At 34.7% G+C, this 17,244-nt stretch overlaps 1 protein-coding gene across 1 annotated transcript in view; it reads left to right on the forward strand.

Moving 5' to 3' along the window:
- Positions 1–1,000: 1,000 nt before the first annotated feature.
- The window catches only part of LOC148950810 (juvenile hormone esterase-like), a 27,806-nt gene continuing 11,562 nt past the window's right edge, over positions 1,001–17,244 (forward strand). The window contains exons 1-2 of the mRNA XM_089090017.1: positions 1,001–1,177; positions 13,394–13,593. Of these exons, the coding sequence (XP_088946143.1) occupies positions 1,138–1,177; positions 13,394–13,593 (240 nt within the window). The 5' untranslated portion in view covers positions 1,001–1,137. The remainder of the gene's footprint in view (positions 1,178–13,393; positions 13,594–17,244) is intronic.

A 17,244-nucleotide genomic window follows, 5' to 3' on the forward strand; every position in this document is an offset into this window, starting at 1 on the left:
GGCTGTAAGAAGCATTCGTCTTTTTTGATCATTGAGAAGTGAATATAAGAGATTTCTTTTTTTTTATGTTTGTTGGTCAAACCTGCAAGCATTATTTTAGAATCAATTCTCACATTTTCAAGTAAAATATTCTTGGTTAAATTTGAGAAGAATTTTGTGTTTGAGTAAGTTAAAAAAAAAATAAATCCAAAAAACTCTGATCAATTAGGTGGGATGTTAGTCAAGGGGTGGTATTATTCATTTGTGTAGTACAGCTTTTTTTAAGTGATATACTGCAAGAAAATAAGTGATATTAAGTGATAAACTGCAGTGATAAGTGAAATTAAGTGATATACTGCAAGAAAATCAATAGGAGAAGTTAAAAAACATGAACACTAGAAAGTAGTAAAAGCAGAAAGCAGTAAAAGTAGAAAGCAGTAAAAAATTAAAACAATTCTGGCAAACAGTAAAACGGAAAAACCGAGAACAATATCCTTCACCCACATGGTTAATGCCTCGTCTGATTTGACCAATCATTGTTATCAGCACTTTTTATACTTTATAGACTTGAATATTCCAAAGTTAATTATACAATATTTATCCTTTTGTTTAGACTAGGGACATATTGAATAGCAAAACTGGTTTTAGAGGATCATCTGCAGCCGTTCAAGAGCCAAGAGGTATTCGAACGTCTGGTTTTAGCAAGCCCTTATGATTTGGTAGCACCTGGAAGGATTCAAACGTCAAAATGATCTGATTGGTTGGGATGAAGACGCCTAAGTCAAGTAGTAAAACAGAAAGACCGGGACGACCGTTCTGTAGCCCCTTAGAGGACGTTGATGTTTCGCCAGTTTTGAGCGATCAGTTCCTTGGACTGTATTTACACTGTATAGATCCACAAATTTTTTCAAATTTATAATTGGTTATCGAATTTGCAATTAATAATCATTAATTATAATTCAGTGAATTATAATTTTGAAAACTATTTATTAACGAAATTATTTATTTGTTTAGAATGAAGACAGATTAAACGATAAAATTGGTTTTGGAGGAGCATCTGCAGTGGTTCAAAGTCCAGGAGGAATTTATGAGCCTCTGATTACGGCACACCCGTCTGAACTGCTAGCATCTGGAAATTATATCAATGATGTACCAGTGATGTTTGGAGCCAATAAGCATGAAGGCTCTTTTGTTCTCAGTAAGGCTAAATTTTCCAATACCAAGCGTCAAAAAGACGGATTGTAAATAAAATTTTTAAAGGCAATAACAAAGTCATGGGAAAATGTTCCTTACTGCTCGTTACTTTAACTTTCATCGGGCTGCGTTTGCCAACTTGGGCTTTTCTTCGAATACCATCTTGACAACAATTTTCGCATGCCTTGTTGTTTCTCGCACTCCTTATTGGAAGGGATAATTTTAAAACTTTTCACAATAGAGATTGGGTGGTTATCTTTATGGGTGAGAGCCATAAATTTATCCTTCGGACTCTTGTTTGGCAGCTTTTTTTGAAATTTTTTGCATGCCCAAAATTGTTGGTAATAAATATTAAAAATAAATGATAACTAATACCAATAGTTTCTAACCAAGCATATTTTTATTTGTCAATAGAAAGGGTTGAAAGTTGAAAGTTTAGGAAGTGTAGAAAGTCTTTAAACAGAATTTACCTAAACTTATACTAACTCAATAGAATAGCGTGAGCATACGTTATATAACGCACGTTTTTAAATACATAAATATTAATTGAAGCATCAAACAGAATTAATTGTAATGACATTTACAAAGGTAGGGTATGATTTTCGACTAATTAAGTTTTGTTTACAAACTATTTATTCTTTAAAAAGAGCTAAAAAGAAATATGTATAAGAAACAGCAGTTGTAAATGCAGTTATCAAAATACTCTTATGACATTTTGTGTGCTAAGGCTGATTTGATCATGTGCTGTAAGTGTTGCACAATGTGAGTCATGCATTGATGCATAATTCGATGCATTCTATGGCGATGGTAAAACAGTAGGTCTTTCCCATACCAAATTTCCCTACATCAGACACTTCAGAGTATCTGAAATGCAGCTGCTCTTTCCCCTTGTTTCACTCCACGGTTATTTCTGTTGTGCCTTCATTTAAAGAAGTCAACAGAGATGTATCTGGAGAAAATCTCACCTGAGAGATCACTCCAAGTGTAGGTCTAGGGATGATGAAGTTACTCAGATGCTTGATTCTAGGCGCGTCCCTTTTAAATATGGTTGGGTCAATCGGTATGTCTTTGCTTCTTACTTTTAACATCCTTTTGTTAATTTACGATTTTTATACAATTTCATGTTTTTTCGACGTGTCAGTACTTTCCCAGCTACAGCTCTATGATCATGATCTGTTTCACTATTTCTTTCCAGTTATTAACCAGAATTAACCATATTTTTCCAAAATTAATTTCTTCCAGGTGTACCAATTAGAGAGGCACGGGAGGGGGTAATTCCAGTCCTAGGTTTTGAATACTACCCTTTTTTGTATTTTCTTCAACTCCACTATATTGAACACCCCTCGTATATTTTTTGAAATTTTCTTTAAAAAAAGAGAGAAAATTAATTTTGCCCTTTCCCTTACGTTTCCTTGAATTGAAGCCAGTGGTGTGTTCCTTTTTTGGCGTTTGACCAAAATCACTATATTTTCAAAAAAGGACATCCCGACTTTACCATTATTTTTTTCTCCTTTTCCGAAAGTGAAAAAATTCACTCATGTTCTTACTTTGAGGTATATTCCCAATATCCGTAATTTATATTTAAAGAAGTGTTTATTTTGCTGCTAAGTAGCTTGGATTCAACATTCTAGTGACCAATGTCACTGAAATACACCACCACGACGCGAAAAAAACAAAACAGGAAAAACAGCAGGAAACATGACCTTCCCAATTTCCCATGTTAAATAGTCAAATAAGAGACTTGATACCTAAGAGGTAAAGATTGCTCTTTCAGATGTGCGGGGCTGTTTGGTGAGCATTTGGTGTCTGCTGTTTCATAACCATATCCCAGCTTATCATTTATTCTGCCACACCTAGTACATTTGTGTCGCACCTGTTCTAACAGCACGTACCCCACATCTCTCATATCTTGCTCATGCCACCTAGTGTCTAGTGTACACGTTTTTGAAAGTACATGATCTCTTAGTCAGATGCTAGTATAGGTCATATTTCATTGAATTTTTACATATCCAGTCTTGATTAGTCAGTATTAACTTTAAATCTGAATCAGCGTATCCTTAAAACCTCTTTTTAGGCAAAAAAAAATTAATCCTTTTGAAAAAATGCAGGAACTAAGTAGTATCTGAAAGTGAAAATTTTTTTGCAAAATCGAGATGGCGGTGATTGTCTTTGGGAAGTACATATTAAAAAAATTTAAATAATAAAATAAAGTGATTCAAATGAATAAAAATAATTATAAAATGATAAATGATAATTACAAAATTATAAAAATAGTCCAGGTGCCAAGACCTAAAAATGTGACACGTCCATGGCACATCTGTTTCACGCAATCTGAGAGCCGTTTCTAGTTATATCGAACCCGCTGATTACGATTGTATCCGAGAATAGGTACCTTCAAAGGGCTCTTGACCCTTAAAAATGACCTAAAATATTGCATAGTACTATCTAGGGAGTTTCACTTACAGCCAATTACATTTTGGTCCTTTTAGCTGAAGTTAAACCTAACTGAGCAAAAACGCAATCAACTTAGTGTAAAAAAAAATACTGTTATCGATTGAATGTTATTTTTATTTGATTAGTTAATAAATTGTTAAAATTAGTTTATTGAGTAACCGTTTATAATCGTTATAATATTCAATTATTTATAAGCAACAAATGAACAGGAACAGTCCTGGTCAGGAGTAAAAATAAAATTGAGTAGAAAGTCAAAATGCCTATTTGAAATAACAGGTCTTGGGCCAAGTCAACAATAAATCTATCCTCCTCTTCAATCACATCCTAAGTGTACACAGGTCATTTTGTGGCTCATCTGTGCAGGTAATTAGGAATGCTATTGAGTTGTACATCATTGGTGATTTGCAAACAAGCGAATTGGCATACTTGAAGGTCACTGGCATATTTTCTCTTGCTCTGTGATATGCTATGATATCTTTGATTTCAGATTTCAGCTGCTTCATGAAGCTTGAATTTGATCAATTCGTAGAAAACTTGAGACCCAAGTCACGGGTAGTTAGAATAAACCCAAGACAGATAGTCTTTGTAAAAGGGAAAGCTGGCATAACTTTTCAGAATTGTATAAGAATGATTCATTCCACTTGTTGATAGATAGTCTATTAACCATCCTTGGGAAGAACTAAGATAGATAGGCATAGAGTAAGAATAATTCAAATTGTCTATCAGTTTATTGAGCCATTTGAAGGCGATTGGAGCAATATTTTTAAACTTATCGGTAGATCATCCTCTCATCGTTGCTTTCAGAAAGGTCACATTTCCCAGCACAAACACAAAGCAAATCACACTTGCAGATTCCCAAGAAGAAACAATTTTCAATGCTAATGTGTTAACATTTGCAATGAACTGCGATACGGCTTACAGAAGTTGGTCTCAGTAACAATGTATTTGTCGAAGGAATAACCCCAAAGGTGTCACTAAATACCCATCCAAAACTTAGGGTCTCTAAACTATTGGTTCACTATTCGTAGCCTGTAAAATGATTCTCCAATGATATACAACTCTAAGGATGTGGTATTAAAAGCTGTTTCAGTGGGCGGAAGGTTTTTCAACGATTTTTTCTTATGGAATAAGTGCACTCATAAGTTGTTCAGAGAGTTAAAAGTCAGTAGGATTCTTTATATAGGCTGCTATAGTTGCTTTTCTTGCCACCTCTATCGCTTCCTCTACGTAATTCGATATATTTACGAGGTCAAACTTGACTTTTCTCACCAATTCCGCCATTTCAATAATAATATTATATTTCCAAGCTGCTTTAAAGAATTTCTTCTTACCCACAGAATATATAAAACTCGTCGTGCCAGTTCCACTAAGGTAGTAGAGAAGTCCAATACTGTCAACACAGTCCCTTAGAAGAGGAAAAGCCAGCTCATTCACAGGGAAAATTCGGTTAGGAAATTAGAAGAATAGTTCCTTCTTTTTATACCCTTCCGTAGCTATCAGCGTAAAAGAGTGTTGCAAAATTATCACCAGAATATCAGTGTCATTGGCCCAAACAATTACAGAAGAACTTCGATTTCTAGAGCTGAAAGCAACATGGACTGCAGTACGAATGTCTGCTTCTTCCTATGTGCTTCCAAGCTCAAGACTAACGACAGATAAAGACTCCATGTATCCTTTTCTAGGCAATATCCCAACACGTTGACGATCAGGGAAACCTCTTGCTAACATTATATTGAAGTTCCTACTTGTAATGACAAAATTGCTCCAAGACTCATAAATAAAATCCACTGAGTCAGCTTTGGCTAAAGAACTTCGGAGAATTCACTGCCAGGAATCACCGAGTTTGATGCTTTCATTGTATGTCTTACTGATCTTCAAACTTTGCCCCCCCCCCCTTCGTCTATGGAAACCAGTACTGTGTTTTAGGCACACTGGTGAGTTAGTTGGGTCCCTGATTCCATAAATTCCATCCTACTGGGCAGAAACCACATGCAGATGGCATAGATTTTCTAGGAGCTGACCGAAAATCTTAACTTAAGAGTGGCATAAAGTTCATAATAAGTGAAAACTTTGAATCAACATCAAAACTGGCAAAGAGCAAGCCCAAAAATCTAGGCAAGACAATGCTTCTATTAAGTTTATCAGATAAGAATTTTTTCCTGTTCTTAATCTGAATCTGTCAGATTAGGGTTCAAATAATGCTGGGGAATGCTGGAGGAGTTCATTCTGAAGTATTTTTTTTACCGTGTCGGTCGTTGACCCTGTATTTTTTTACCAATATTCAGCAGAACTTTTTAAACTGCTTCTAGTTCATCTGCAGGGTTGGTAAAAGTACGTTTTGCCGTTTGGGTAGTTTTCAAGTAGTTTTCTATGGTTTGAACCTTAATCTTCAAGAAAGCACTAAAATTGCCTCTTAGATAATTACCTACTCCATCCAATCCTATTTTCTCTGCTAAAACAATCCTTTCTTTTTTTGCTGTATCAACAGTTTCAAAAATGACCACATTCACGAACGCCGGTTAATTCTAATCTTTCAATTAATTCTTAAGGGTCAGGCACCCTTGACGGTACCTAGTCTCAGGAATTATCGTAATCAGAAGATTCGATATGACTAGAAACTGCTTTCAGATTGCGTGATGCAGATGTGTCATGACGACCTGAAAATAAATGTCTTTTTGTCTACTGGCAAGAGAGAATAGCCTATATGTGACCATGGGCGCAGGCAGCATCTTGTGTAGAGGGGGGCAGCCGCTTTTGTGATGGATGGGGGAGGGGTCTTAATAATACTTCCCGAGGTCCTTTGAATATAGGTCTTTAGAAACTAGTCATTTCATATTTCACTAAAACTCGGCCTTTAACATTTTCCATGTTCTACTTTTCCTGCAACAGTATAACTTAAGAGACCCACTATCCTACTTCCAATTTCCAGAAAACATAAGCACCACAAAAGCGATTTGACACAAATCACATTTTGGTTAGATAACAGCTTCTTCTAAGAATTCAATTCAAAAGTTTACAGTTGGGCAAAATTAAATATCAAAATTGGTATTGGGGAGACTGGCCCACGTTTAGCCAAAGCAAACAGTTTCAATATAAGAACCTATGGGGCTTCTGGTGGATTATAAAAGCTCTGACAGATGGCAGTGTATGTTTTTAAAATTCTGACCTTAATTAATACTTTTATCAAAAATATCAGATTGGATCAGGTTTTAAGGTGATTAACTCTGGAATTTTGTTCAATTTTGTCTGAAAGCCTACGCCTAATTACGAATACTAGAAAACTCGTGTTGTAAACTCACATTGTATTCTCTTATTATTTGCCTGTTTTTGGCAGGTTCCAAGACATGCCAGCTTCACCAGTTTGCTGTTAGTATTTTTTAATCCTGCGGGATAGCAAACTCCCATGTTCGGCAACAATACCTGGGGTAAATTCCACATGCCGTACCAAGGTGTCCAAAAGTGGGCTATGCTTGTAAAGGCTGTGTAAACAGCATTATTGAAATGTTGAAAGCAAACTTAAAACCCAAAACTGTGTCAATTCTGGCGTTGTTTAATCCTGTCAGAACAGTAGGTGGACTGAAGTTCAATTTTTTCCTGTTAATTTTCATTCAAGATAAAATGCTTAAAAGTAAAACAGAAGAGAAAAGAAAGAAAGGTGGCTGCGATCCAGAAGAAAATAAAACAGCAATTTTTTCTGTCTTATTCTACAAGAAGTCAGTTGGATTCTCTAGAAGTGCCATGGCTGTCCCTAGAGGAACACTGCAAGACTACATAAAAAAACGTTGAGAAGCTGGAAATCCCTCTAAAAAGTCTGGACCTAAGTTTCCTTACAGCCTGTTACAACACATGATAAATATTTACAGAGGAAAACGAAAAAAGGACTAAAAACTTACTTGAAAATGATAGCTCATATGCTTTCGACTGTATTCCCATAGAAGCGTGTAAATTTGCATACACTTATGCCACTATTAAGAGTATAAACGTACCGGATAACGGATCTGCAAAGGCAGTGGTGGAATCAAACAGTTCGTGGTAACAAACTGTAAGTAAGGAGCGATCCGGTTCAATGGTAACCGAAACTATAAAAAACGGAATTTTTATACCAATAGATACATCAAAAGAATTAGATTTTTAAGCTGATATCAAATATATAAGTTTCATCAAGTTTAATCTTACCTATCAAAAGTTACGCGCCTGAGAAAATTTGGCTGATTTTCGAAAAAAATGGGTAAGACCCCCTAAATGTTGTATAACCTTAATGAAAACCATACCATCATATTCAGCGTATCAGAGAACCCTGATGTAGAGGTTTCAAGCTCCTATCTACAAAAATGTGGAATTTTGCATTTTTTGCCAGGAGAAAGATCACGGGTGCGTGTTTATGCGTGTTATGTTTTTTTTTCCAGGGGTGATCGTATCGACCCAGAGGTCCTAGAATATCGTGAGAGGGCTCATTGGAACGGAAATTAAAAGTTCTAGTGCCCTTTTTAAGTGACCAAAAAATGGAGGGCAACTAGGCCCCCTCCCACGCTCATTTTTTTCCCAAAGTCAGCCGATCAAAATTTTGAGATAGCCATTTTGTTCAGCATGGTCAAAAATGTAATAACTATGTCTTTTAGGATGACCGAAACTAAAACTCTAGGTAATGGTAACCGAAACTCTAGAAAACGGTATTTTGATACAAATAGATACATCAAAAGAATTGGATTTTAATGCTGATTTCAAATATATAAGTTTCATCAAGTTTAATTCTACCCATCAAAAGTTACGTGCCTGAGAAAATTTGGCTGATTTTCGAAAAAAGGGGGAAAGACCCCCTAAAAGTTATAGAACCTGAATAAAAATCACACCATCATATTCCGCGTATCAGAGAACCCTACTTTAGAGGTTTCAAGCTCCTATCTACAAAAATGTGGAATTTTGCATTTTTTGCCAGAAGAAAGATCACGGCTGCGTGTTTATTTGTTTTTTTTCCCAGGGGTGATCGTATAGACCCAGTGGTCCCAGAATATTGTGGGAGGGCTCATTGGAATGAAAATTAAAAGTTCTAGTGCTCTTTTTAAGTGACAAAAAAAATTGCGGGCAAATAGTCCACCTCCCACGCTCATTTTTTTTTGCCAGAAGAAAAATCACGGATGCGGGTTTATTTGTTTTTTTTTCCAGGGGTGATCGTATAGACCCAGTGGTCCTAGAATATTGTGAGAGGGCTCATTGGAATGGAAATTAAAAGTTCTAGTGCCCTTTTTAAGTGACTAAAAAAATGGAGGGCAACTAGATCCCCTCCCACGCTCATTTTTTTGCCAGAAGAAAGATCACGGATGCGGGTTTATTTGTTTTTTTGTTTTTTTTCCCAGGGGTGATCGTATAGACCCAGTGGTCCTAGAATATTGTGGGAGGGCTCATTGGAATGAAAATTAAAATTTCTAGTGCCCTTTTTAAGTGACCAAAAAAATGGAGGGCAACTAGGCCCCCTCCCACGCTCATTTTTTTTTTGCCAGAAGAAAGATCACGGAAGCGGGTTTATTTGTTTGTTTTTTTTTCCAGGGGTGATCGTATAGACCCAGTGGTCCTAGAATATTGTGGAAGGGATCATTAGAAGGGAAGTTAAAAGTTCTAGTGCCCTTTTTAAGTGACCAAAAAAATGGAGTGCAAATAGGCCCCCTCCCACGCTCATTTTTTTTTGCCAGAAGAAAAATCACGGATGCGGGTTTATTTGTTTTTTGTTTTTTTTCCCCAGGGGTGATCGTATAGACCCAGTGATCCTAGAATATTGTGAGAGGGCTCATTTGAATGAAAATTAAAAGTTCTAGTGCCCTTTTTAAGTGACCAAAAAATGGAGGGCAAATAGGCCCCCTCCCACGCTCATTTTTTTTGCCAGAAGAAAGATCACGGATGCGGGTTTATTTGTTTTTTTTTCCAGGGGTGATCGTATAGACCCAGTGGTCCTAGAATATTGTGGGAGGGCTCATTGGAATGGAAATTAAAAGTTCTAGTGCCCTTTTTAAGTGACCAAGAAAATGGAGGGCAACTAGGCCCCCTCCCAAGCTCATTTTTTTTGCCAGAAGAAAGATCACGGATGCGTGTTTATTTGTTTTTTTTCCCAGGGGTGATCGTATAGACCCAGTGGTCCTAGAATATTGTAGGAGGGCTCATTGGAACGGAAATTAAAAGTTCGAGTGCTCATTTTAAGTGACCAAAAAAAATAGAGGGCAACTAGGTCGCCTCCCACGGTCATTTTTTCCCAAAGTCATCCAATCAAAATTTGTAGAGAGCCATTTTGTTCAGAATGTTCAAAAATATTATAAGTATATCTTTTAGGATGGCTTAATCCCTCGAAGTTCCCAGGAGGAGGGCTGAAAGTTATGAACTTTACCCAATGTTAACATATAGTATTGGTTATTGGGATGTATACAGTACAGACGTTTTCAGGGGAGATTTTTCCTGGTAGTGGGGGAAAGGGGGGGGTCGGGGGTTATATGGGAGGATCTTTCCATGAAGGAAGTTTTCAAGGGGGAAGGGACATTGCTATGAAGGGGACGCCGGACTTTCCAGCATTATTTAAAAAAAGATCAGAAATGAAATATAAAAAAAACAAGTTTTTCAACTGCAACAACAGCAACATAAAAACTTTAAACGAACAGAAAATATTACATATATGATTGGGTTCACCCGCTAGTCAATACCTCACTCTTTAAGCCAGATATTTTTTAGTACTTTCATTAGAGCTTTTTATTCTAATTACCAGCCCTTGTGATTAAGAGGTCATTTTTTAAGAATTGGAACGACATTTGAAATTTAACTTAAAGATTAGGGTGTTGAATAGGGGGCAAACTCCCTAATAAATGTATTAAAAATAGATGAATATAGAAGTTCGTTAAGTAAGTTAATTCGTAAGTTACGTATATTTATTACTAAAATAAACGCTCGTAAATAAAATGAAACAAGTTTCGAGAAAGCCATTTAACCAAATAAAAGTAAATTAATAGGAAATTTTTGTTTTAATTATTCATGTACTGTGAGCCAAGATCAAAACCTGTGTTAATTCAAAAACGTTCAGAAATTAAATAAAAAACAACTATTTTTCTAAACTGAAAGTAAGGAGCAACATTAAAACTTAAAACGAACATAAAATAGTCCGTGTAAGACATGGGCTTTCTTCTCCTCAACGCCTCGCTCTTTACTCTAAAGTTAGACTCTCTCACAACTATATTTTTGTTAAAGAATAAAAAAATTTAGCGCAAATAGCAAGGTATTGAGGAGGGGACAGCCCCTTTCATATACAGAATAATTTCTGTTCGTTTTAAGTTTTAATTTCGCTCCTTACTTTCAGTTAAAAAAAACTTGTTTTTTTATTTAATTACAGGTAAAGATTGGTACCGTGGTTTTATGGATTGCCTTAAAACTCTATCAGTAAAAACGCTAGAAAGTACAAGCCTATGACGTAAAACTGCTTTCAACCGTCACAGTGTAGGAGCTTTCTTTAACCACTGGAGCGAGGCATATATAAACACATGTTCAGACCACAAGACATTTGAAACTAGACATTTGAAAAAGTAGCAACTGAAGAACTTAAGGTCCAATTTAGGAAAGAGACTGGAGCAAGAGACTTTTTGCTAACTGACGAGATGGATATTGTCTTAAAGACAGAAGTTGAAATTAAACTGCCACCACTGACAGGTAGAACACCAAGATTAGCGGAGCGGCTTACATGTGGTCTTGATCAGTCAATGTATAAATAGAAATTAACGCTCTTTAGTTTTTTTTTAAAACTTTAATGAAATTAATTTTTTAGTTTTTCATGCTGACCATATTCTTTCTTAATTTTATAGCTTAAAAACAAGCTTTACTGTTCCCCTGGTTCTTTTTCTTTTGTCCGGTGGCCAAACATAAGCCAGAGACGCCCGAACCAGTGCTGCGGTGGCCCAGGTTTGGCACTCTTGACCACTTGGATAGAGAGGCATCCAGGTGGACAAATGGCAGAGTATTTCCAATTGTCTTTTCAAGGATGGTATCGAATGAGTTACTTTTGCTTTGGCATGCTGAGCAACTTCTTATCGCTTGAATCAACTCATAGAGAATTAAACAAGTCAAAATCAGCCAATCGTGGGCCAGTCTCCTATCTATATATTGGACCGAAAATCAATATTGAAGATCAAAACGTAAATGTTGATATCGTAAACAATATTTTGGAAATTTGGAAATTTCTGTTTGTTTTCAGATTTTTTAACCATCTACCAGGTAACATCCAACAAAAAATTTCAACATACGAAAAGTTCTCGTTAATGTCCAGCGTAAATTTGAAGTTCTAGGGGGGGGGGCAACTGCCCACCCCTGCCTCCCCTTCCCTACGCCCATATATGTAACAACAGAGAATAAACGTACTAACGAAAACGAAATAAAAAAAGTAATATTTGACAGCGTGGATTGAGAGACGGTATCCATAATAGACCAAAATTATACTTGGAAAATGCTAAGTTCTCTATAGGCTACCAAAATAAAAATACCTCAAATTCCTTGTAACTGCTACAAAAATTGTAAAGCTTTAATCATGCTTATACATGGAGTGCTTTAATTCAAAATTCAATGAAAATATTCTTCAATTTTAATGTGTTTTATTAACGAGGACTTTCTCTTTATTATTCTCTTTATTATTATTATTATTAGATATTATCTTTTTTCTTGCTCTATTTTATTTTAGTAGCATTCACGTTTCTAAATCGTCCATACACAATCGATCTGAGTCTTAAATCTCGAATGATAATGACCTAGCTCTTTTATTTAACAACCCAATGAAGGAAACTTCAGTAGATTTATCTATTGAATCAATCTATTTGCTTATGGATTAATCTATAAGCAAAACGTTTCCATAATAATCCAAACAAGAAGATGAAGAAGAAACTTATAGCCTAAGGAAGCTTAGGCTATATAGCCTATAGCCTTAGGCTTATAGCCCAAGGAAGCTTATCACCATTTTGGATCCATTGCCATTTTGGACCTTAAACAGAAGTTCTAATATTTGAATAATATTTTAAAAGCTGGAAATTGGTATCACCAGGAATTTTCCCAGTATTCTGGTCAAAGAGATTTCTTTAGTTTAATTTAGAAGAGATAATTCCTAATATAAATAGTCATGTATTTGATGTGGATCAGGTAGAGGCTCATTTATTTGGAAAGGTTGAGAGGGGGCGGCATTTATTTCAACATAATAATAGTTTTTATTGTAATTATTATCTTTTTTCTTCTCTTTGTACATATTTTCTTTTCGTATTTTACCCAATTTTTACCTAGTTTTGGACTGCACTTCTTGTACATGGTGTTTTCTGTCTTATGTATATTTATGGCTATTATGACCTTTGTTATTATCACGCTTTATTTTCTTGTAGAGGGAAGGGTGACTTCTGATGCAGAGTATGGCAACATGTTTGGGGCAGAGTTGGGCACAAATGCAATACATAGATGAATCTAAGCTTCTTTGATTAAATTCATTTAAAAATCTTTTTAATAAAAAAACATTAATTATTAAATAAATCGTTCCGATCTGTATTTGTACATTCAATCTTCAAATTGCAGAATTTCTGTTATTTTTTAGCTAACAAAAACATAGACAAATTAAATTCTGTTTGATTAAATTAATTACATAAATATTAATAACTTTATTATCTAAAAGCCAAGAGAAGAAATGAGGAACAAATAATAGCCGATATCCACTAGTTCATGGCTTCTTAGTTCACACAATATTGAGCTTTCACCTATCAAACATTTGCAGGTGTTGTTTGGGAGGATAATCTTGTGCCTTTGAACAGAACAGATGACTACGAATTTCTAAAGACTGGAGTTGTTCCGGTGCTAATCAGTATGATAAATGGGAGAGACGCAACAGAAGAGGAAATTCTGGCTGCATATGAATATTTCTTACCAAATGTAGAACTTGGCTATTTTGACAAAATGATGCCAGGTCTTGTTGATGTAAGCCTGTTTTTTTTTTTTATCTTTTTGATGTAAAATGTTTCTTTTAAAGAATTTAAGTTCTCTAGTTTCACAGTATATTTCTTTTGATGAAACAATGAACTATTGAAACAAAATTTTTTAAAATAGTTTAAAATATTTAAAATTTTTATCTTTTTGATGTAAACTGTTTGTTTTAAAGAATATAAGTTCTATAGTTTCACAGCATATTTCTTTTGATGAAACAATAAACTGTTGCAACAAAATTTGTTAAAATAGTTTAAAATATTTAAAATATTGTTCAGTTTAAAATTTCTGAAATTTCATTAAATAAATAACTTATTTCGTTTTGATTTAACGGTTGAATAATTTGATGTAAACGTTTAATGAATTTGATTTTATTAAATGCTTAAACATAAAATTTTTACTTAATTTGATTTTTCAATATACATCAATGAATTTAATTGATCAATTATACATTTAATCAAATAAATTAACTTGGTAGTTTAATCCAATAAAATTAAGATTAAATCATCTAAAATATTAGTAGTAAATTTTGATTTTTGGTTCTAATGAACACCTAATACAGTCAGTACCTTGCCCTTCCACTATCCAAAAAACAGTTAAAACTCTGTACTTTATTTTTCAATTAAGCACAAAGAATGTTCCTTTGTGTCAAAATAGTGACAATAAAATGAGAAGGTAAAGTTTTATTTTTAAATGTCTTTCACAAGGAAATGTGTAAGAATGGCATTTCTTTTCACGAAGAAAAAAACAGACAATAGCAGTACAAAAATATTAAAAAAAAACTAAAAGGGGGGAGGGAATTTGTCAACAAGGATTAATAAAAAAAAATCAAAAACATACAAAATCAATCTTAATAAAATTAAAATTCAGTCAAACCTAAAAACATTTGTTAACAATAAAAAATCAGCAAGAAAACACGAAAAAGTAGAGAAGAGAGTATAGGGGGGTAAAGAGAGATAAGAACAACTTAAAATTCATATAATTCTAATTTTTTAATTGAACCAAGGTAAAGGATGTAATTTCCATATTTGTCCTTTTAGTGGATTTCAAATACTATTTTGCTAAAAATATACCTTCATTGCCATTGAGCTTGCGACTAAGAATTTGGTGTTAATCTGACGACAACCAGATGGGAATGAATTTAACAATAATCAAGTGCATTTACAGAAACCATAGTTATCAAAATACATTTGAACAAACCACAGTAAACAAAAACAGAAGAAAAGGAGACATTTAAATAAACTACAAAAAGCCGACAAAAGAAATATTCGTAAATTCGAAAGTAGGAAAACAAATAAAAATCCTGTGCTTTTACTACTATGCTTTAGTTCTTGATTAAGAGTTGTTTTTTTTTCACAGATTAAATATGAAACAATTTACTGTAAATGAAAGTAAAGAGCGAAATTTAAAACACAATCAGAAATCGTCCCATACATTGGAGGCCATCCCCTCGTCAATTCTTCATTCATTACACTAAAGTGTTTAGAGTATTTAAATTATTTAAAGTATTTAAAGTGTTTAAAGTATTTAAATTAATTGAAGTATTTAATAATACTTCTTTTTTAAGTGTAATGCAACAGCCTTTGTGTTTAAGTAGTTGCTCTTAAGGAACTGGGATTAAGTCTAATTATAGCATGTTCGATGTTGAACTGGACAAAATTCGCCAATCACAAATATCTCATTTATGTATGAATGAAAACCCGAAATTTGATGTTCTATCAGATTTGTTTTTGAGAAATTTATTTTTATTAAATACCAATATTCACAAAAAAATCATATCAAACAGACCTACCACGTGAATATCTATAGAGATCTGTTTGTGGCAGGACTCAATATTTTACTCACTTACTACATATATATTGAAAGAAAAAAAAATGCAATCATATAAATAAATAAAAAATAAACTCATGGGAACAGCGAACCAATACTTACACAAAATAGAAGACAGAATACAGATAACTATCAGAATAAGAAATGCTTGGGATTTTTTTCAGATTTTTGTTCTTTGAATTTTCTCAAAATCTACATTTATGATTTTGGTTAAAGTGTCCAAACCAACACCCGCCTAGTGGGGTTGGTTCGGAAACACTGGGGCTTGAACCGGACAAGCTAAACAAAATTGTCAAAAATCTACCCGCAGTCCTGTACAAACGGTAGATTCGTCCATAAAACAGTTTTTTTTTTTTTTTTTTTTTTTTATTTTGAATAAAGTTCTACAAAATTATAAAACTATAAGCTTGCTTGATTAAAACATATTGTGTTGTGAAAAATCAAATCTCTTGCGAAAGCTTTGAGCCGCTCTGCTAGTTCCTCCCCAGGAAATAAGTTTTGGCAGACTTTGGAGAAACATCTTCTGCCTCAGGGAAAACAAACCTTTTGCTTTTCTTGCTCATGAAACTAATCTTAGCTTCACCATTTGCATTCTCCGGCACTAAACCAACATACCAGCGGGTTACCTTCTTAAGCTGGAGCTTGCCAAGGATGTAATATCTTACTGACAAGGAAGATGAACTGAACGGCAGGTCATCATTTTTATCTTCTTCACCAAGATGTACCAAGATGATCGTCAAGATGATTCCTCAGATTAATAGGCGTCTCCTTAGGTTGTTTTCGCTCTCCCTTTCCATGCTTTTTTGCCTTATTTCTTCCTTTTCTGGAGTGTCAGTGAGTATCCTAGTTCTGCCGGTTTTGGGGCACAAACGAGAGCTTGCGTGAACATTTTCCATAAGTGGGAAAGATCTAATCATTTCTTGGGTTATTCTTGCAAACTAACCTGACAGATTGGTGGTTGATAGCCTGGGAGCAGGACTGGGGTCAGTTGATCGTCCAGGAGTAGAAATATTATCGTTGGCACGAGACCGGCAAATTTTGTCAAGGTCCAAGGCTACTGCACATGCCTGATTTGAACTTACCCGATTTGAACTGATCCTGAATAAGTTGGTCCGTCACTTTAGATGGGAACAACTCAACCTCATTAGAATTGGTCAAGCAGACGCTTTTCAAAACTTGTTTCTTTACTTACTGAATATGGAAACTATTTCATGAATTGAGATTCAAGATTAATATCATTTAAAATTTCAGATTCATGGTCGTAAGCAAAGAAATAAAATAATCATCTACTCTTGCCCATGTAGAATAGAACCGGACACTGTCCTGTTCAACTCGAAAAAACAAATGTCCGGATTATCCCCCTCTCTTCACAATCCGACTGAGAAATCCATCTAAATAAAGAGCATAACAGAAAAGACAGATAGCACAAACCTTAGTGATTCTAGAATGACAAAACAATTTAGAGAAACAAGCGAAAAAAATTTCTGGCATAATGGTTACAGCTTAGATCAACAATTTACAGGGTGCCAGAAAAAAAATGACCGATATAAAACAGTATTTTCTGTTTAACTTTTAAAAAGATCAATCAACCACACTAGGAATTCGTCCCTGAGATATGAAGGTAAGATGGTATTCTTACAAATTATAGTAGAATTTTTCACCAAAGGGTTTCTGAGTAATTGAGGGTGTCCAGTTCAACCCACGTCCAGTTCATCCCTGAACTTCCCTACAGCGGGGTGTTGAAGAGGGGGATGTTTGTATTAAGTTTGAATTTAACTGTTGCAAAACACCTTGTATTTCATTCATCCGGATTGC

The sequence above is a fragment of the Artemia sp. Qi Xiang Cuo genome, chromosome 6 (genome assembly GCF_049724085.1).
Source record: "Artemia sp. Qi Xiang Cuo chromosome 6, ASM4972408v1, whole genome shotgun sequence".
In the NCBI taxonomy this organism is placed as follows: domain Eukaryota; kingdom Metazoa; phylum Arthropoda; class Branchiopoda; order Anostraca; family Artemiidae; genus Artemia; species Artemia sp. Qi Xiang Cuo.